A 21,772-nucleotide genomic window follows, 5' to 3' on the forward strand; every position below is an offset into this window, starting at 1 on the left:
TGAAGAAACACTTGATGGCAGTTCTGCAACAGAGAAGGAGCTCCAGTCTGTTGATGATGGAGAAGGAGAAATGGAGGAAAAGCAGGGGAGCACCTCCATGGGGGATGAGGACTTCCTAACCCTGCCACCCAGCTGTATCCTCTCTCCTCTCAGCAAATCTGTGGAGGCTGTTGTCACACCAATGGTATTGGTCTGATTGAAGACATTTTAATTGTTCATATAGTAACAGCCAGTGATTAAAAGAAATTGCTTTAGAAGTGCTTGTCAAAGAAAGTTTTCATAAAAATGCCTTTTAGCATAATTATTATACCGCATTTTATATATAATTAAATGCCAGGCAGTATTTTGAATATGAATTTTTAATTATACAGATACACACACCTTTGAGTTACAGTCTAAGAGTGTAATTGATTACATAGATATAAATGTACTAGTTGGTTAAGAAGATCAAAAATGTGTTTCCGAATGTTCCTACAGAAGATTGAAATCACTGTGCCTGAGCCATCAGTCCAACCGCCCTCACCTGAAGAAATGACAGCTAGTCCTGCTGACAACGTTCCACCCTTATACAGGTGCGCTTACTTAAATCATAACAATAAACATTTGTAAAGAGCTTTGTTATTCTGTATTGTTGTCCATTTTGCTATTTACTGGTAGTACATGCTTTTTTACTAGTGATTAGACTGATAAATCAGCCATTTATTTAATCAAAAAATACAGTAAAAACAGTAATATTGTGAATAATTAATACAATTTAAGTTGACTTATATATATATATATATATATAAGTATAATTTATTTCTGTGATAGCAAAGCAAAATTTTCAGCACCATTACTCCAGTCTTCAGTGTCACATGATCCTTCAGAAATCATTCTAATATGCTGATATTTCTTATCATCAGTGTTTAATTTATTTTTTTGTGGAAACTCTCTTGTCTCTTAGCATTTTTGATGAATAGAAAGTTCAAAAGAACCACGTTTAAAAAAAAAAAAAATAGAGAGAGTTTTGTAACGTTATAAATGTCTTTACTGTCATTTTTGAACACTTTAATGCATCCTTGCAAAATAAAACTATTAAATTATTTTTATAAATCTGTTGAAAGGTAGTGCATATCAGTATTTCATTGATCAAGAGCCACTCAGCTCTATATATTGGTCAACCACTGATATTTATCTTTTTACCCTACTGTCAGCATTGACGCCTACCGCTTACAGAGGAAGATCCATCCCACTTCTACTCAGAACTTGACACCTGGAGTTCAGAAGCAGTTTCAGGAGAAGAAATGCTCAAAAAAGCCCATAAACATCAAGGAGAAAATTAAGGTTTGAAAATTATACAAGGGTATTTTAGGAGACTTCATGCATGCAAGATCTGATGTAGGTGATTGTATTTTGTCCATTAAGGCTTTAAACGAGGAGGCAGCCAAGCTGCAGACTATCATCACACAGACGCTGCAAGCACTGAGCTGCTGCAGTGATGAGGAACATGGGAAAGGTTCCCTGCAGGAGGCCGAAGCTGAGAAACTCCTGCTTGTCTCCAGTAAGTAGAACATCAGCCAGCAAAGCAAGCAAACCTCGTGCATATCACTGAGACTGCATGCTCTAATTTGTCTCTCATTCATCTGGCTAATGCAGGTGAGAAAAGAGCAGCCTTACTGGCGGAGGTCAGCAGGCTGAGAGAGGGTGAGTCTAATAAACAAGACTCCCAGAGTGCACCTCTGCAGCCCTGCAGAGGCACAGTCAGCATCAGCAGCATCCAGCTGCCCCTCAAGGTGGAGTTTGTGTGCTCTGCTCGGACAGGTGAGCGTTAATGCTTATTTATTAAAGACAAGATGAATCTTCATTGCACAATGTTGATGTTCTCACACAATTTGTTATGGCTTCTGTCTCTATAAAGGCCGCCCAACACACTACTTCTTCGTTTTGGTCCGTTATGGCCCATGTAATATTGTGGCAACGCCTTTGGCTACAGCTGCTGATGCCCAAAATGGAGACACCATCACCTTCCCGACTTCTATTACACTGTAAGCCCACCTGCTACATACAATGCTTCTTTAAACTTATGTCAGAGTCTAAAACTGCATAATGCTTTTAAGAGAAGGTTTTTAAAAACAACAGAAGTGATTTACATTGGATTGAATCTTTTGCTTACACAGACAAGACATTCGCTCCAATTTTGAGATTGATGTTGAGGTCTACAGTTTGGTGGGTAGAGATCATTTACAACCAAATATTTTTGTTTTCATTCATTTATTTTTCATTTATTTCATTTATTAAAGAAGCTTTTTTACTCAAGCTTTACCTTGCATTTTCTAATTTATAATTAGGTGTTATTGTGCATTATGTTTTATAGTCCAGTACTCAGAGTAATACCTGCAGTATGAATCAGCAGTTCCGCAGCTCTACAAAGTCAAGGGTTTGTACACTTTTACACATTATGTTGAGAAAGCAGAGTGTTTTTATTACTTTTAGCAATGCACAGTTACAGCAAAATGTTTGTGTTTCTAGGTGACACCCAAGAAGATTCTCCACAGCATTACAGTACGTATCTTCTCTGTCTGTTTTCTTACCATCATTGGGTCTCATTCATGAAACATGATCTAAACAAATGTATTTTCTGTAATTATGTTATAATGTTAAGAAAATCTCACTTTTCAAGTGGGCGCATAAGAATACTTTCAGAAACAATTCAGAGGCACATTGTGTTATTAAATTTGTTGAATGATGGAAAGCTTCATCTCATCCAAATGTCTATTTTTGTTTTTCTAGAAATCTAATCAGAGTGTGACTTGTAAGTATCCATCAATTATTAATTTAGTCATTGGTTGATTGGTGGTATCAGATACTAATATTTATTTTCTGTCTGTTATAGCTGCTACTCTGCCTGGTCTGAGTGCCCAGCGCTCTAGTAACTTCACATTAGTAGGCTCTCACAAGATTACCCTGAATTCATTGGGACAGAGCAAGTTTCCTCTGGACAAGGTATTGATACAGCAAATTAGAAAAGAGTGTTTGTGTGTTGTTGTCCTCACATTTGAGCACATGTTGTGTCACTGACAATTGTTTTTATTTAAAAAAAATTTGTTTAAACTTCTACACACTTAATTTTCACTTAAGCAGGTTAACCAGGAAATCAGTGGTTGTTCTGTGTTGTGTTTGCACTGTGGTGTGGTTGTGGTCATGTAACTGGGATTCTGTCCATCTTTCCTGTTTTTCTCCACTTAGATGAAATTTGAAGGCAAAATCAGGCGACTCCTTGGAGATGAGTTTCAGGAAAAGGTGTCACTCTTTCCACCGTAGTCTCTGCTTCTGGTTTAGTGGGCTTTGCACATTTTCTTTTATTCATCTATTTACTATTAATGAATCCCCTGGCTTGTGCAGTGGTCCGTAAGATGATGATCATATTTAAATTAAGTTAATTTGCTTTGGAGGAAAAAAAAATTATCCCCATAATTACCCTGTGTTCTCTTAATTTTATGTTTTATTACTGAGATATCATGGAATTTTACTTCCAGACCTAGAAAATGCAATATAATTAATCATTTAACACATTTTAATAATTTAAATAATTTAATACTTTTATCAGCAAAGATGCATTAAATTGATCAAAAGTGATAAAGACATTTATATTACAAAAGATTTTTTTTTTTTAAATAAATGCTGTTTAAGGTTTAGTTCAAATGAATGTTCTTTAAATGTTACAGTTTTTAAAAACAAATGGAGAAGTAGTTTAAATATGAACCATTCAGAAATTATGGCTATTTTAGAGCCTGTTCTTTTTGTCTTACAGCTGTACTGTAATGTGATAAGTCATTACTAAATATTTGAGCAATATTTCTTCATTTTAACATGCACATTTGTTGTTTTTTCCTGTTGTGACTAACCTTTTTGTTACACTGTGCAGGTTCCCTTCCTCTCTCCTCTAGAGGGCCACATATATCTGCGGCTGCACAGCGAAGGCCATTCCAACGTCCAGCATCAGGGCTTTTTGGTGAGTTGCTGTATATATTTCTCAGAACCTGACTGATGCTTTGTTTAGCTTGTTTGATCACATGGAAAAGGCACTTGCCATATCTGTAGTCCTTTGATTAATTTGTATATAAGCAAAAAAATTGAAAATTTAGTTGGCAGTGCATATTTGCAAAGCAGATATGTGAAATACGTTAGCGGCTTATCTTTTTAGTCACAGTCTGATCCATTTGAATGCAAGCTGTTTGAGAATGGCTTAGGAAACAAGAATATTCCATGTGTTGAATAGTAGAGTTGCAACAGCTTCTCCCTGGTTACATACATACATTTTAACTGTAATCTCAGTTTGATTTTAATGTATTCTTTATGTGCTTTATGATGTGTTTCCGTATGAAATGTGCTTTGTTTTTGCCAATTTCAAGCTCTGACTTTTTTTTTTTCTCCTCGTGTAGACCATGTTTGAGGATGTAAGTGGCTTTGGATCTTGGCAGAGGTTCTACTTCCTTCTTGAAGGAGGACACCTGCTCTACTGGAACTACCCTAATGAGATGGGCAACAAGGTGGGATTGTGCAATAATTTGTTAATAATGTGTATCCTTCTCCTCATTAATGTTTTTAATCTTCTCCTTATCTTCCAGCCAGCAGATGGCAGTCTGTCTCTCTTTGGCTTCTGCAGCGTCAGGCCTGTGGAGCGAGAGTGCTGTGCACGGCCACACACCTTTGAATTAGTCGAGACTAACACCCTCCAGCAAGAGCACAGCCAGACCTTAAAGAAGTAATGCATCCATGAATTTACTAAAAGAAATAGTTCAGCCTAAAATTAAACTTCTGTCATCACCATACCTTGTATGCCACATCATTTTCCATGGATCATAAAAAGGAGACATGCAAAGTCACCATGTTTGTAGATCTGCAAAAAAGATGAAAAAATTAGAAAATCCTCTATCTAGAAAAGGGGTTTGTTCAAATGAGCTTCACATTTATGCATTCAGTTCTGAAATATTCTTTTAATTTCATTCCTAAACCTGACATGAAATGAATGTTTTTTAAATGCAATATACACTACCAGCCAAATGTTTTTGAACAGTAAGAATTTTAAGTATCTTCTGCTCACAGAACCTGCATTTATTTGATCCACAGTAAAGTTAAAAGTACTGTTTTCTATTTCAATATATTTTACAATGTAATTTATTCCTGTGATTTTAAAGCTGAATTTTTAGCATCATTACTCCAGTCACATGATACTTCAGAAATGATTCTAATATTCTAATTTGCTGCTCAAAAAAACATTTATTATTGTTATGTTGAAAGCAGCTGAGAAGAATTTTATTTCAGGTTTCTTTGATGAATATAAAGTTTAGAAGAACAGCATTTATCTGGAATATAAATCTTTTGTAACATTATAAATGTCTTTATCATCACTTTAGATCAATTTAAAGCATCCTTGCTAAATAAAAAATAATTTTCTAAATTTCAAAAAAAAAAAAATTAAAAAAAAAAAAAATACTGGCTCCAAGCTTTTCAATTATATAGTGTATAATGTTACAAAAGCTTTTTCTTTCAGATGAATTCTGATCTTTCTATTCATCAAAGAATCCTGAAAAAAATTTACTCAACTGTTTTAAATATTGATGATAATAATAATAAAATAAGAAAATGATTTCTGAAGGATCATATGACACTTTGATCAGCTTTGATCACAGGAAAAAAAATTACATTTTAAAATCTGTTCACATAGAAACCAATTGTTTAAAATAATAAAAATATTTTAAAATTGTAGTTTTTGCTGTACTTTGGATCAAATAAGTGCATGCTTGGTAAGGACAAGAGGCACAAAGAATCTGCTACTTCTGTTTCATTATGACTTTAGCATTTAGTATCGGTTTACAATAGACTATTGGTTTAAATTTGTATGTAACTGATCTTTTGTTGTGCAGGTGCTGGTTTTCAGCGGACACACGAGAGGAGAGGTCTGACTGGATGGAGAAACTGAATCAGACCTTACTGGACTCTCTAACCTGGAACAAGAAGCCTGTCTCCAATGATGACAGGGCCAGCATGTCCTCTAACACCGGAAACTCTCGTGAGAGCATCCTGTAACACGACACAAATGTGAACCCTCACCATGTAACACTAAGAAAGGAGATCTCTGCGAAGATCACATGAGGCACTAAAAAAAAAAAAATACATGAAGAGCTTCTGGGAATAAACTCGGGGGCAGCCAAACGGGACTGTTTTACATGATAGTGCATCATAATCTATATAAAAACATAAGCCTGTCCTAATTCTTTATTAGATGCTAACATAATTGTGGCATATTTAAGATTTCTGATTTATCATTACATCTTAGAGGTTGTACTTGTTTACCACACTATAAGGATAGATTTTCAGGTAAGCCATGTAGTAAGAGCAGCCTGGTTTGAATGCATAAGGTAAGTCTCCAAAGTGCCTACATGAATGTTTATTTATCTCCTGCCTTATTCAGACAGTTGCTCATAATTGAATGATTAACTGAAATGGTTTACTTTTTAATGCAATAATCTGTTTTGGGTTTTGCCTATGTATAAGGGTGTCCTAAATTACATGATTGAGTTAAGTTTACTGCGTTAGTAGGGAAGCACTACTTGTCTAAAGCTTTTTATATTAGTTGCTTTCTCATTTACTCTGGGAACAATTTATGTGGCTGTCATACTGCAGTCTGCATTTAGAAGGGAGTATCGTTTTTTTATTTGAATGTACAATATATGAAGTATGTCCTTTATCCTATAGCTTATGATTTTTCTGGGAGGACAGTTTCATAGTATAGCTGCTTATGATTTGATTGAAAAACACTTATTATTGTTTACTACAAAATGATTTTGGGACTACCTGGCCTTGCATTAAATTTTTAGGAGACAGTCTGGCCAGCATAAACTAAACGATTGAGTTTAAACTCTAATATGATGGTCGTTTGGGGTTCTTGGGTTCAAATCTGGAATGAAGAATAACACTACAGAGCTGTCAATCTGAAAATGCTGTATGATTGTTCATGCTTCCAGGGGGAGAGCGAGTGATGTACAACCTTATATCTAGGTTGAGGTTTATTTGAAGCTTCAGTGGGTTATATCTGTTTGTCCTGCAAAACTGAAACTGATGGGAAGTATTTCTGTGCCATGTTTGTTCCATATATGTGTTTTTGCCAAGGGTCTCATGCTATTGCTGTGTAAGACTATATAAAACTATATGAAATATCCTGGTAAAGGTACTATAAAATAAATATGGCTGTTAAAGCCAGAAGTGTTTGTTTTTCTTTTAAACTTGGTGGCAGATTTTTTTTTTTTTACAAACATTAAATGTGCAAATTAGTAATTTTAAACAATCATTACTTGTTCTGTCCAGTGTATTTCAGCAAATTAATATTTCACCCTCATTATTTCAAACTTAAGAGGTTTTTTTTTCTTTTGAACACAAAAGAAGAATTTTGAAGAATGTTGATAACCAAACAGTTGCTGGTACCCATTGACTTCCATAGTATTTTTTTTTTCCTATTATAGAAGTCAATGGCTATTATCCACGTTCTTCAAAATATCTTCTATATTCAATAATAATAAAAAAAAAACTCATACATGTTTGGTACAACATGAGGGTGGGTAAATGATGACAGTTTTTTATTTTTGGGTGAACTGGCCCTTTAATTATGGAACAGTTTTATAAAAGCAAGCTCACCAGATGTGAACCTATTCACAATATATAGAGCATCTCCATCACAAATCACTTCTCATATTTCACCCTTATATTATTTCAAACTTAAGAGTTTATTTATTTTGTTTTCTGTTGAACACAAAAGAAGAATTTTGAAGAATGTTGGTAACCAAACAGTAGCTGGTACCCATTGACTTCCATAGTATTTTTTTCCTATTATGGAAGTGTTTGGTTATCCACATTCTTCAAAATATCTTTTATATTCAACAAGAAAAAAAAAAAAAACTCATACATGTTTGTCACAATATGATGGTGTGTAAATGATGACAATTTTCATTTTTTGCTGAACTGGCCCTTTAATTATGGAACAGTTTTATAAAAGCAAGCTCACCAGATGTGAACCTATTTACAATATATAGAGCATCTCCATCACAAAACATTTCTCATGAAGTTATTTTTCCATGATGACATAGCAGCACTTTTGTCTCTGTTTGCCCTAAGGGTTGCTGCAACATAAACAGATTGCATTTAGTTATAAAATATATAATAATTATATTTTACTTTGTAAATAGTTTTTATTACATGGCATCGATGTATGTAGTTTGTTAAAGCTGCCATTTAAATGTTCCATGCATGACCCTCACATAGGTTACTTTATGCTTTTAAACATGCCACTATATCTGTCAGTAAGCTTATTGTTTTCTGACTGTTGCCTTCAACGCCTTCCCATAAACATGCAAATGCACACACACATACTAGGATCTGACTTTACAGTAAAGCTTAACCTGGGAACTGACAAGATAGCAGACAAGACACAGAGAAAGCATGCATTTCTCATTCTTTATATTGTTAAGTATTGCTGTGTATATGAAGAAGTTCACTAGAGGAAGTTTCACCTGTGTTTTGTGTCTGGTAAGTGCTTTCATGTCATGTTCTTGTCTTTTTGTTTTATATATGTGTATTTTGGTCTGCAAATGTTTTCCAATAAAATTATATATATTTATTAAGTACTTATGTAATATTATTTAGTATTGATTTGTCATTGTTTAGATTACTGAATGTGTAAATTGTTCATAGTAATCATATTTGTAGATTTTATTACATAATGGAGGATAAATAAATGCATGTGAATTAATATTTTTGTTGCTACTCCACCTAGGAATTGAATGCAACTTTGTTTTTTATACAAAACTTCACAAAATCTTTTTTCCCTTCTATGTTTTAACAGATGGTATTAACAATCCATGGAGAGATCATACCAGAGCATTTAGCAGCCATTCAACCAGGACATTTCATGCATTTCACACTTTGGCAGGTACATGAATTAAATCAATATCCTGTATTTACAAATGTTTTTTAATGCTCTAGTTATTTCTAAAATGTATAGTGGCCTCAAGTATTTGACGTTTACATACAATTTTAAATGAAATTCATTGCAAAAACAAGTGTAATCTGCAATCTAATCATTCAAAATTTATCTTGTATTTTCAATTACATTTAACCAAATGGACATTTTTTTTGAGGATTCAAATCAGGTGTAGTTCATCACACTATGCAGAAAGTTGATGCAGGAATTATTTTCGCTTTGAAATATTTCACATGATTACAAAGAAATGGCAAGTAGCACATTGAGGCAAACATGAAATATTAAAGAAAAAAGACTGAAAGAGTATTTTCTTGTAAAACCGCTTTTGTAACCACCGTGCTGAAGTTCAAAAGCATTTACATATTTGTTTATTCGATTTACATTTGTCATTTCAGAATAGCACAACTCCAGAGTCACATTATGTCTCGATGACAGTTATTCCCAAGACATCTAATGGCATGATCAGAAAAAAAAGGGACTGGTTGATTCCCCATGTCAGTATTGCAGAAAATGATAAAGGCCCATTCCCAAAGGCAGTGGTGCAGGTGTATCTCTCTCCTATATGTCCTGTTTTTAATTTGCAATTATTGTCCTGTTTGCTCTGTCTTGGTTTTAACAAGGTTCTAATCTTTGTTTTTATATTTTGTCCACAGATGAAGTCCACAGCTGCTGATTCCATGAAAATGATTTATAAAATCACAGGCCCTGGAGCAGATCAGCCGCCCAAGGGTGTTTTCACAGTGGGAAAAAAGGCAGGCTGGTTATGGGTGACCAAAAGCCTGGATAGAGAGGAAATAGCAGAATACATTGTGAGTGACATGTGGTGCTCGAAGAACCTAGATTTTTTTTTATTATGTTGATTTAAGCATTTATAAGAACTTAAAAACTGTTTCAGTTTGCATGTAAATTTACCGAAGTATTTTGTGTTGATAAATGCTGTATACTATGTGTGTTTGTGTGCAGCTCACAATTAATGCTGCAGCAGAGGATCAAAGCTACAGTGAAAAACCTGTCAATCTCATCATCAAAGTTATTGACCAAAATGACAACAAGCCCTTGTGTACCGAGAATCCTTTTATGGGAGAAGTCCCAGAAAGGGCAAAAAAAAGTAGGATGTGGAGATTCTTCAATCATTCTAAGTCTAAGACATATCTTTCAATTAGGGCTGTCACTAACAATTATTTTGGTAGTTGAGTAATCTGCAGATTTTTGTTTAATATTGACTAAACAACATTTAATTCAAATATCCACTTTAATCTTTATTATTAGGCCATTTCTTTACAACAGAAATGCCACAGCCATAATTTCTTGAATATGTGGACATCAAAACGTGTAAACTCAGAGCGAGGGTTCAACAGGGTTTCTGCAGGTCCTTAAAAAGTATTAAAATATCTTAAATAACACTTTCCTAATAAAAGGCCTTAAAAAGTCTTAAAATTATCTTAGTCTTAAATTCAGATTCAGTGTGTCTTAAACATTTTTAGTCACATTACCGCTAAAATATCTTCAGTCTGATGGATATTTAGAAAGATAATAATGTATTGCCCTGTGCTTATAAATGATTTACTTCACAAATCTGATTAAATGGAGCATGTTGCATTCCCAGATGAACGTTATAATTATTCCAAACTCAGAGCAATATGCTAAGATGGAGTTTGAGAGGCTCCACACATAAATGATAAATGTTTGTGTGGAGCAGCATTTACAGCGTTTACTGAGACACGCTCAGATGTAACCTACACACGTGTAAATAATTCAAGCACATCTATTAAACTTGCATCGCATATATTTATTTAATTGAATCATAGGGTGTTTGAGTTCACAAAGGCATTATGCTTATTATTTTTAAATGGGTTTAAATTATGCATGCAGCTTTGGAAAATGTGCCACCTCCATTATTTGGCTGGTTACTCAACAAAATCGAGTGCTTGAATTGAATCGAGGAATCGTGACAGCCCTACTTTTAATAACTATGCATTTGTTACTTACAAGGTGACATTACATAAACACTATGTTTTATGCTCCTATAGATGTGCCTGTCATTCAAGTGACAGCAAAAGACATTGATGACCCAGAAACCGGAAATGCAATTGTGCGTTACAAACTGGTGAAACAGAAACCCAATGGTGGGGTGTTTCTCATTGATCCAACCAGTGGAGTCATCAGCCTGGCCACTATGGGCATTTTAGACAGAGAGGTACTAAAACTGTAAACATTCCTATAGTGTAACATCACTATGACTGCACTGCGTGTATTAATTGCACAAATGTGTATGTTAGGCAACATTTTGAACAGTCTTGTCTCACTTATCCAATTATTGGAGCAGAAGGTCTAATATCAGGGTTCCTATCAGTTTGGAAAAGTATGGAATTTGATACAAGTATTTTCCAAATCTGGAAAAGTATTAAGAAAAAAAAAACAGATTATGGAAAAGTGTTTGTGTTTTGCTGAGGTTTTTTTTTTAATAGAAAGAGTTATAAGCATTTTAGGTTTCTTACAATATTCTTAGCACTGTATTACATAGCCTCAAGGACCTTTGCAAAAATAAGAAATATACACACAAGAAGCCATTAAACGTAGCATATAGGACAATGCACACTAAGGCCCTATTGCGCCATCAGCCCATTTCACAGTGTGGTTTCTTGGCCTCCACAAAGCATGCATTACAGAGACCTAAGGCATTTACATATGGCATACAGTACTGCCCTAATGAAAGCCAAATATTAAACACTCTTTTACAGTACCCATCTTTTTTTATAAACCCTTCAACTTGGCAAATTTGATGCTATTAGCCTGTTTTGTGTCATGGTTTCTGTGCCGCTAGGATGTGTATTGGACATTAGGGCTTGATATTAGAGGCACTACCATAAGAAAAGTCTAATTTTGAGCAAGTAGATGTCAATTCATGTGCATCCATGCTTTTGTTTTATTTATAGTAAGATGGCAGCGATGCACAAAGGAAATAGGTTATATTTTTTAACTGATTTATTTTAGGGGCTCAATCGATGAAAAAAAAAAAACCCTGAGAAAACTGTTTTATAAACCAAATATAAAGCTGAAAATAATGCTCTATGAACCATTTGTGTTAAACATGGTCTCGAAATATACTGAGAGATTGAAACCTGTAATGTTAACTTACACAATCACTCAACTTTTATACAAGTTGTTCAGGAATCATAAACCTGATAGTAAACCACATATTTCGAATAGGCTATAATGCACATGTTCTCACGTTCAAGGCAACTATCTAAAATCTAATCACAGTCTTATCACTTTCGGGCAAAAAGTTAACTTTGAGAATTAAAAAAAATAAATGTGTAGATTGCTGTAAAAGCAGACAATTAATTGTTATGCATTTTTTTAAGCTTCTTTGATGAATAGAAATTTCACAAGAACATAATTTAGTACATTTTGATAAATCTAGCAACAACAAAAAAAAACTAATTGACCCCAAACTTTTGAATGCTTATGTTGTTTTATAACCATCATCTGAACATGGTTGTCTTTTGTTGCCATCTCTGTGATAACAGACTGAAACTGAGTATAATCTGGATGTGGAGGCGGCAGATATGGATGGTCACGGTCTTTCATCCACCTGTATGGTCACTATCAAAATTACTGATAGCAATGATCACGCCCCTAAGTTCGGACAAAGAAATGTAAGTTCTTTGTTGTTTTGGCTTCAAGCTGAATTGTCCAAACACATCTGGTGTTGCATAGTTATGAAACGGTATGTTTGTGTGTGTTTTGGCAGTATGCAGGTACAGTACAAGAAAATAAGGCTGGTGAAATTGTTGCAAGGTTGGATGTCACAGATGGAGATGAGCCTTCAACTGCAAACTCAGTGGCAAGGTTCACCATCATCCAGGGCAATGAAAAAGGGTTTTTTAATATCAGCACCGGCCCCACCGGGATGGAGGGAATCATCACAGCATCAAAAGTGAATATGCATTTATATATCAAGCTGAATATATAACACACTTAGACCCTAAGGTTTGAATGTTTTCAACATTCATAATAATAAGTAATATTTCTTGAGGAACAAATTAGCATTTTTCTGAAGGTTCATGAAAATTCAGCATGTACATCGCAGGAATAAATTGCATTTTAAAATATTCAAAATAAACAATTTTATTCAAATAAAGTAATTTAATACTAGTAATAATATTTCAAACTATTACTGTTTAAAAATGCAGCACTGGTGAGAGATTTCTTTCAAAAACAGACTTCTTTTAAAAATCTTAAAGACACCAGAAATTTGGCTAGTATAGTAAGGTGTTGTTTTTTTTTTTAAGCATTCAGATTTTCCTCAGAAAATAAAATCCATTTGTCCACCCAATTTTAGGGTCTGGACTTTGAGCAAAGCGAGAGTTTTTCTCTGCTGGTGGTTGTCAAGAACGAGGTTCCTTTTGCTATTCCTTTGGCCACCTCCACTGCTATGGTCACCATTACGGTGCAGGATGTAAACGAGCCGCCAGTCTTTGAGCCTGCAGAGAAATTGATCATGATTCATGAGGATCTCAAAGTGGGCGGCACCATCTCCAAATACACAGCCAATGACCCAGACACTGCTAGAGAGCAGCAAATAAGGTTTTACATGGATACAAACACAAAACAACACAATTATACTATGCGTCATATCATTAAACCCCTTTTTTATTAGCTAGCAGGGTTTTTATCATTAAATAAAAGTATTAAAGCATTTTTGTTAATTGAAATAAAGCTGAAATAAAATGAAATTTAAATATTAGATAATACTAACTGAAAGAAATACAGTGGTGAACATTTCCACCAGCTAAAATGGTTTTAAGTCAGTTATTTATATCTTTTGCTGTAGTTTGTCTGTAGGAAATATCAGTTTTCATTTCTAAACATTCATTTTGCCTTTAATAATTCAGTGAGATTTTTGTTTGCACAAGGAGTCTGACAACAGCCAGTGCTCCACAAAGAGATCTGAAGAAACAGAACGAACTGAGACAGACTCGATCCAGAAGACCTGTGGAAAATTCCTACCTGCTTCAAGAGTCCTACCTGCAAAGCTACCGGAAAAACTATGCGCAAGTGCACCTATAGGGCAAAAGCTGATTTAAATGGTTACACCAAATGTTGATTTAATTTAGTTAATAAAAGTTAACTGATAAAGAAAATCTTTTTATGACATTATTTTTTTATGACACAATTTTAATGGATTATTACAATTAATGGCAAAATGAATGTTTGGAATTGCAAACTGATATTTCCTACAGACACACTACAGCAAAAGTGACTTAACTGACTTAAAACCATTTTTAGCTGGTGAAAATACTAGTGTTCTAATAATTTTGTACATATAAACTGAAATAAAAAATGCAAAATACAAATATGAAAAAAAAAAAACATATCCAAACAAAACCATGATTTTGCTACTGTAAGAACCAAACTTCCTATTGTATTTTTGCATGTTTAAGCACTACTGTGTCTGTCATGTGTTTATTTCTTCTGCCACATATTTGTGTTGTGATATCAGATATAAGTTGCTGCAAGACTTTGCAAACTGGCTGGAGATCACAGAGGACACTGGACTTATCAAAGTCAGAAGCTCACTGGACAGAGAGGCCTCATTCATAAGAAATGAACAGTACACAGTCTTAGTACTGGCATATGACAATGGTAATTAAAATATATAAATACTGTATGCATATAAATATATACAGTGAGGTCAATAAGTATTTGATCACCCTGTGATTTTGCAAGTTCTCTTACTTAGAAATCATGGAGGGGTCTACAGTTTTTCAGCATAGGTGCATTTCCACTGTGAGTGGAAATCACATTGTATGATTTTTTTTAACCCTCTGGGCCTCCTCATTAAGGGGTCACACTTGGCTCCCTCGCGGTCAAAAGTGACCGAAGCCTTAAAAAGTAACTTTTTTTTTTCTTCAGGAAAATCAATTAAATATATTTTTGTTCAATAATATTTTGTAATTATTATTTAGAATTTTGAGCATTTTTTATGAATCTATGCAATATTTATACAGTTTTAATGAGCAATTTTTTCCCAGTAGAATTATATTTTATATTATATTTTTTAATTAATTATGTATTTATTATTTTTCAAAAAATACAACATTTCACATTAAAATAGAGTAAAAGCATTTAAAATCCATTTTTTTAAAGTGAAAATTGCACCATCTAGTGGCATAAAAAATAAAAAATTGTGTAATGCCATGTAAACTCCTGTGTCTCCCTATATACTAGAGGATGGATATCCGAGCCGAGCCCGACGGTACCCGACGGAACCCGACGGGTCGGGCCGGGTTCGGACAGATATTTAGAAAGGATGCTCGGGTTCGGGTCGGGCTCGGTCACCTCAGCGCGATAGTGCGCCCGTGTTATAACGGCACTTTTTGCCCAGTGTGCACTGACGCTCTCATCTGTTGACATTTCAGAACGCTTTTTTTACAGTTGCTTAATAAAAGCGGGCTTTCCACACAAAAAAAGTGCATGTGTCATTAGTATGAGTGAAAAAAGAGATTTTAACTGTGTCGGGCTGGGATCGGGCTCGGACATAAATATCTGAATGCTTGTCGGGCTCGGGTCGGGTTCGGTTACTGCTCTGTCGGACTCGGGCCGGGCTCGGACAGAAAAATGCGGCCCGATCCGCACTCTACTATAAACATATATACAGGGGCTTTGGGATTCCTGTTGTTTTTTTTTCTTTTTACTGTTTCTTCATTTTATTAGGCTTTGCATTTAGAAATATATTCAGACATTCTAAAAGATAAATTTTGGCAAGGTTTAGATATTTTTTTGATTGGATAAATATCAGGTTTTGCATTTTTCTGCTTATTTCTGTGTGTCTGTGTGTGTGTCTGTGTGTGTGTGTGTGCGCGTGTGTGTGTGCGTGTGTGTGTCAGTTCTGTACTTTTGTTATTTTAGAGTGTCAGTCCTTGCTTGCTGAACACTTCTTTTCAGCACAGTTGCTCATTTGTAGCTTGTATTACCAAAAGATTATCTGAATTATCACATTTTTTCGTATTTCCCATTCATTTCCTATGTCGGTCATTTCTGACCGCGAAGGAGCCAAGTGTGACTATTTTTTTTTTGACCCTTTAACATATCCGAATCATGTCACTGATTTTTTTTTGTACTCACATAGCTAATGCAACAAAAGTCACCAAGCGTCATCTCATTCTGATGAAGCTACGATTTTTAAAAATTCAAAACATAAAATTTTTCGGTCAAAAATGACCGAAGAGGCCCAGAGGGTTGTTAATCAATTTATTTGTGAATTACTGTGTCAAATAAGTATTTGATCACTTGAGTCAAAAATTTTTAATATTTGGTACAGAAGCCTTTGTTAACAATTCCAGAGGTCAAACGGTTCCTGTAGTTCTTCACCAGGTTTGCACACACTGCAGGAGGGATTTTGGCCCACTCCTCCATACAGATCTTCTCTAGATCTGTCAGGTTTCGGGGCTGTTGCTGAGCAACACGGAGTTTCAGCTCCCTCCAAAGATTTTCTAATGGATTTAGGTCTGGAGACTGGCTAGGCCACTCCAGAACCTTGATATGCTTCTTACGGAGCCACTCCTTGGTTTTCCTGGCTGTGTGCTTTGGGTCATTGTCATGTTGGAAGACCCAGCCACGACCCATCTTTAATGCTCTGACTGAGGGAAGGAGGTTTTTGCCCAATATGTCACAATACATGGCCCCGTTCATCATCTCCTTAATACAGTGCAGTCGTCCTGTCCCCTGTGCAGAAAAACACCCCCAGAACATGATGCTTCCAGCCCTATGCTTCACTGTAGGTATGGTATTATTGGGATGATACTCATCATTCTTCTTCCTCCAAACACGGCGAATGGAGTTAAGACCAAAAAGTTCTACTTTGGTTTCATCTGACCACAGGACTTTCTCCCATGACTCCTCTGGATCATCCAGATGGTCCCTGGCAAACTTCAGACAGGCCTGGACATGGGCTGACTTAAGCAGGGGAACCTTCCGTGCAATGCAAAAATAACAGGTCTTTGAGGGTTAGAAATCTCTCTGTGAGCAAGTGATCAAATAATTATTTGACACAGTAATTCACAAATAAATCATACAATGTGATTTCCGGATTTTTATTTTTGGATTCCGTCTCTCACAGTGAAAAAATTGTAGACCCCTCCTTGATTTCTAAGTAAGAGAACTTGCAAAATCACATGGTGATCAAATACTTATATATATATATATATATATATATATATATATATATATATAATTATAATAGAATCTCTGGTCATCCAAAATGTAGATTAGTTTGTTTATTCAGCTAAACAGACAGATTTGGAGAAGTGTAGCATTACATCACTTGCTCACTAATAGATCCACTGCAGTAATCATCACAATAATCCACAAGTAATTCTCCAAATCTGTTCTGACGAAGAAAAACTCATCAGCATCTTGGATGGCCTGAGGGTGAGATTTTCAGCAAATGTTCATAATTGGAATCTGAAGCTAAAAAGTCTGAGCCTGTGCCCATCATTTACTATGTAATTTTCTGTGAAGTCTGTCAGATGAAGTCTACAGAGTGCTTCTGTCTGGCATTGACTTTTTCAAATTGCTAAGTAGTGCATCTAAGCCTTTAGGATAGATCAATCAAAAAATACATTTCTGTCATTTACAAGTTGTGTCAAGTTGCTCAAAATATATCTGATTTACTACATTACATTATTTCTGTAGATGATGAGCCTGCCACAGGAACTGGGACATTAGTGATTAAGCTGTTGGACGTTAATGACAACGCACCAGTACTGGAGGAGCGCAGTCTCTCAATGTGTCTCACAGAACCCAAGTCCGTCCGTCTAACCATCACAGATCCAGACGGGCCTGAAAATGGCCCACCTTTCATCACAGAGCTACTTAAAGAATATCAAAGCAACTGGACCATCATCAGCAACTCCAGCAGTATGACTAGTCTAGTTCATATTAAGTTTTGCTACTCTTTTGTAAATACATTGGATATCTTACACTTCTCCTCTCATTTCTCAGGCAGTGTGGTGTGGTTGAAGCCACTCGTAAGTCTGGCTTTTGGCAAATACAGCCTGGTATTGCGTATATACGACTCTAAGAGGTTTTTTCAGGACTCTTCTATCATAGTGGAGGTGTGTGACTGTAAGGGTGATGATGTTACCTGCTCCAGGGGTATATATGAGGCTGCTGCTGCTGACGTTGCTCTGTCAGTCTATGTCCTAGCGGCCATCTTATGCTTTCTTGGTAAGCAAAAAAAACTATCATTAGTGTTATTATTATCATTTTATTTTAATATATATGTTTGGGTTTTAGTTTTTTTTTTAGTTTTTATAAAAAACAGCATTTACTTGAAATAGTCAAGACTACATTGTTGCAAAAGATTTGTCAAGTCTGATCAATTTAATGCCTCCTTGCTGAAAAAAAATGTTTTAAATAAATTGTATGCATACATACATACAGAATATATATTTATAGAGAGAGAGAGAGAGTCAAGCCCAAAATTATTCATACGCCTGGAAAATTCTGACTTAAAGTTACTTTTATTCAACCAGCAAGTCTTTTTTTTTGACCGGAAATGACACAGGCTTCTCCCAAAAGACAATATACAAGAGGCATCATTGTGGAAAAAATATTTCTCAGCTTTTATTTACATTTGAACAAAAATAGCATGTCCAAAATTAATCGTACCTGTTGTAAACTGTCACAGTCTATGGGAAAATTCAAAGTTCTATACCATTCCAAATAGTCCAAGCTGTTCTAAAGCATCATAATTACCCTGATTCATTGGGAACAGCTGTTTTAATCAACTCAACAGGTGAAAAACAGAAGCTATCTGCTGTTGGTTTGTGGACAGTCATGGCTAAGACAAAGGAGCTCACTGAGGACCTGCGGCTGTGCATTGTGGTAACTTTAAGTCAGAATTTGCCAGAGGTATGAATAATTTTGGGCTTGACTGTATATATATAGTAGTGCTGATGGTGATTTCTTCTTATCTATAGTGCTGTTACTGTTGCTTCTCCTCCTGAAGAGGAGGTGTCAGAGTAAAGTTAAGTGGGAACAGTTCAAACTGCCAGAAGAAGACAGGGACAATATTTTATGTTACAATGAGGAAGGAGGAGGGGAGCAGGACCAGGTACACAAGCTGTTCCACATATCATACATTTGTTCAGTCTTACTGTGCTCAGTGTTTATTTTTTGTATGTATATGTGTGTTGCAGGATTTTGATATGGTCCTGTTGTGCAGCGGACCAGAGCTTTTCTCTAACGATATTGCCCCGATGGCCCCACCTACGGTTTTCTATCGACAACATCCAGACGAGAACGAAGATATTGAAAACTTCATTTATGAGGTGTGTTTAAAGTTTTGGATCACTTCCATAATAAAAAATTCCTGATAATTTACTTACCCCCGTGTCTTCCAAGATGATAATGTCTTTCTTTCTTTAGTTGTTAAGAAATGTACGTTTTTGAGAAAACATTCCAAGATTTTTCTTCATATAGTGGACTTTAATGGTGGCCTATGGATTGAAGGTCCAAATTGCAGTCTCCACATTTTTTACACATTTTTTTTTTTTTAGAAAATTACCATTTTGCTGGATAAAACCATTATTCCTCGGCTGGGATTGTGTAGAGTCCTTTGAAGCTGCAATGAAACTGCAGTTTGGACCTTTACCCGCTGATCCCCATTAAGCGGGTCCGCTCTATAGGGAAAAATCCTGAAATGTTTTCCTCAGTAACCTTCATTTCTTTTTGACTGAAGAAAGAAAGGCATCCACTTCTTAGATGACATGGGGTGAGTCAATTATCAGGATTTCTTTCTGAAAGTAAACTAATCTTTTAATAAGAGTGTATATGTACTGTACATAAGGGTCACCATGATTTCTACGAGTTCAACAGGCTTGTTGGCCCTGAGTTTGTATCCACAAAAGTTTAATGCATGTGTAAAAGTATTATAAGTTTCATGCATGCTAAAGTACTGGACTCTGTGTTTCTGTAGAATTTGTGCACAGCAGAGGATGACCACTATGTGGCGCCATATGACTCCATGCTGGTGTTTGCTCATGAGGGTGAGGGGTCTGAAGCCGGATCTCTCAGCTCCCTGGAGTCGTCCATTAGCAATGGAGATCAGGACTTCCAACATCTGCAGAACTGGGGACCTAAGTTTAGGAAACTGGCCGACATGTGTGCTGGAGGAGACGATGAGTGATATACGCTCTGATCACTATAAAGGGCTAAGCATATAATAGTGTGGTGTGAAATGTGTTACCAAATATGCTGTTAATCATTGAAGGAATAGTTCTTTCAAAAATTAAAATTGACTGAAAATGGACTCATCTTCAGGTCATCAGAGATGTAGAGGAGTTTGTTTCTTCATAGGAACAGATTTGGAGAAATTTAGCATTGCATCAGTTGCTCACCATTAGATCCTCTGCAGTAAAAGGGTGCAAGGAGGAGCAAGTGATATAATGCTAAATTTCAAATTAATAAAATTTCAGTAACAAGCTGTACGGGACCAATTTTTTTTATTAGAACGTGCTATAAAAGTTAGACAAGAGATAGACAATAGGGATGCCAACATTTGAAAAGAAAAGAAAAAAAATTACAAAAATAGAAGGGTTAAAAATAAATACATAAATTATAATAAATAATAATAATAATTATAACATAGAGAGGTATTTCAAGATTTTTCAAATTAAATACACATAAAAGGAGAATCAATATGCTTTGTAGATATATATTGTTGCATACATACAGTATTCCACACCACTATGTATAGCCAGTTAACTATTACTGTGTATTATTCTTAAGTTTGGGCTCCATCTTGTTTCAAAGATATTCATCTGGAGTCTTAGGGAATATGTTATTTTTTTCCATTTTGTAAATTTCCCAGATTTTTTGGATCCACTGTTCATATGTGGGTGAGTCTAATTTGAGCCATTTGGATGTGATGCATTTTAGGGCTGCAGAAAATAATATTTGAAGTAGGTAATTCAATCTCCTACACCTAAAATAGCTACCGCTGGATTAAAAGGAATATCGATGCAGAATATGTCTCCAAGTACTTTATATATATCCTCCCAAAATTGCTGTATCTTTGGGCCAAAAGATATGAGAGTGGTTTCCCAATAAATCACCACACTCTCTCCATGTGTTTGAGTTTGTAACTTTATGGGCCTCGGAGACGGGACCAATTTTGATTGTTTTTTAAAATGATATAGCTAATTCTGAAAGAGTAATCCAAAATAAGGATAATGGATCTTGTTTTTATTTTAATTTCTTTTTTATTTCTTGTTTCTCTTTAGTGTAGTTTACAATGTATTTGTTTGATCAGAAAAATGTTTGCACATATTTTATATTTGCATTATGCAACTGAAGCTGTTGAACTGACTGAGTGTGCATAAGATAAGCATCTGTTATTTATTTTTTGCTCCTCATGAGCTTAAATTAGTTTACTGAAGATTTTACTTTCATTTAACACAGTAGTTTATCTCATATTATTGCATGTGCTTTTATATTGTTATAAAATGCATAATGTTTATTTATTTATCAATAAACACAGATTTAGCAATATTTATGCTATTTTAACGATTGAAAACTATAATTTATAAAGCTTACTTTAAATGATAAGATTCGAATCAACAAATATGAAACTATGACTCTAAACAACCTTTGATCAGATCCTGACAAATCACACATCAGGACTCTCCCTATTGGGGCGGGCTTTAAGTGCAAGACCCTAAGAAAGAACTTTGACCCTCTGTTTCA

General features: G+C 35.2%; 2 protein-coding genes across 2 annotated transcripts; both read left to right on the forward strand.

Moving 5' to 3' along the window:
• The first annotated feature begins 6 nt into the window (after positions 1-6).
• anln2 (anillin, actin binding protein 2) lies at positions 7-7,238 on the forward strand. The gene is made up of 16 exons (XM_073850408.1): positions 7-184; positions 478-572; positions 1,194-1,323; positions 1,405-1,540; positions 1,636-1,800; positions 1,898-2,024; positions 2,157-2,205; positions 2,354-2,416; positions 2,509-2,541; positions 2,770-2,791; positions 2,873-2,982; positions 3,226-3,279; positions 3,905-3,991; positions 4,422-4,529; positions 4,608-4,744; positions 5,907-7,238. Exons 1-16 carry the CDS (start codon positions 71-73, stop codon positions 6,067-6,069), a joined length of 1,593 nt encoding a protein of 530 aa, XP_073706509.1. The 5' UTR covers positions 7-70; the 3' UTR covers positions 6,070-7,238.
• A 1,279-nt stretch (positions 7,239-8,517) lies between these two features.
• LOC141345350 (B-cadherin) lies at positions 8,518-20,213 on the forward strand. Its single transcript, XM_073850210.1, has 15 exons — positions 8,518-8,562; positions 8,879-8,965; positions 9,412-9,561; positions 9,670-9,825; positions 9,980-10,124; positions 11,047-11,213; positions 12,547-12,675; positions 12,771-12,956; positions 13,362-13,606; positions 14,523-14,665; positions 17,717-17,941; positions 18,026-18,250; positions 19,006-19,139; positions 19,225-19,356; positions 20,004-20,213. The coding sequence occupies exons 1-15, from the start codon at positions 8,518-8,520 to the stop codon at positions 20,211-20,213; spliced, it is 2,379 nt and encodes a 792-aa protein (XP_073706311.1).
• The last annotated feature ends 1,559 nt before the right edge of the window (positions 20,214-21,772 follow it).

Source organism: Garra rufa, chromosome 11 (genome assembly GCF_049309525.1).
Source record: "Garra rufa chromosome 11, GarRuf1.0, whole genome shotgun sequence".
Classification (NCBI taxonomy): domain Eukaryota; kingdom Metazoa; phylum Chordata; class Actinopteri; order Cypriniformes; family Cyprinidae; genus Garra; species Garra rufa.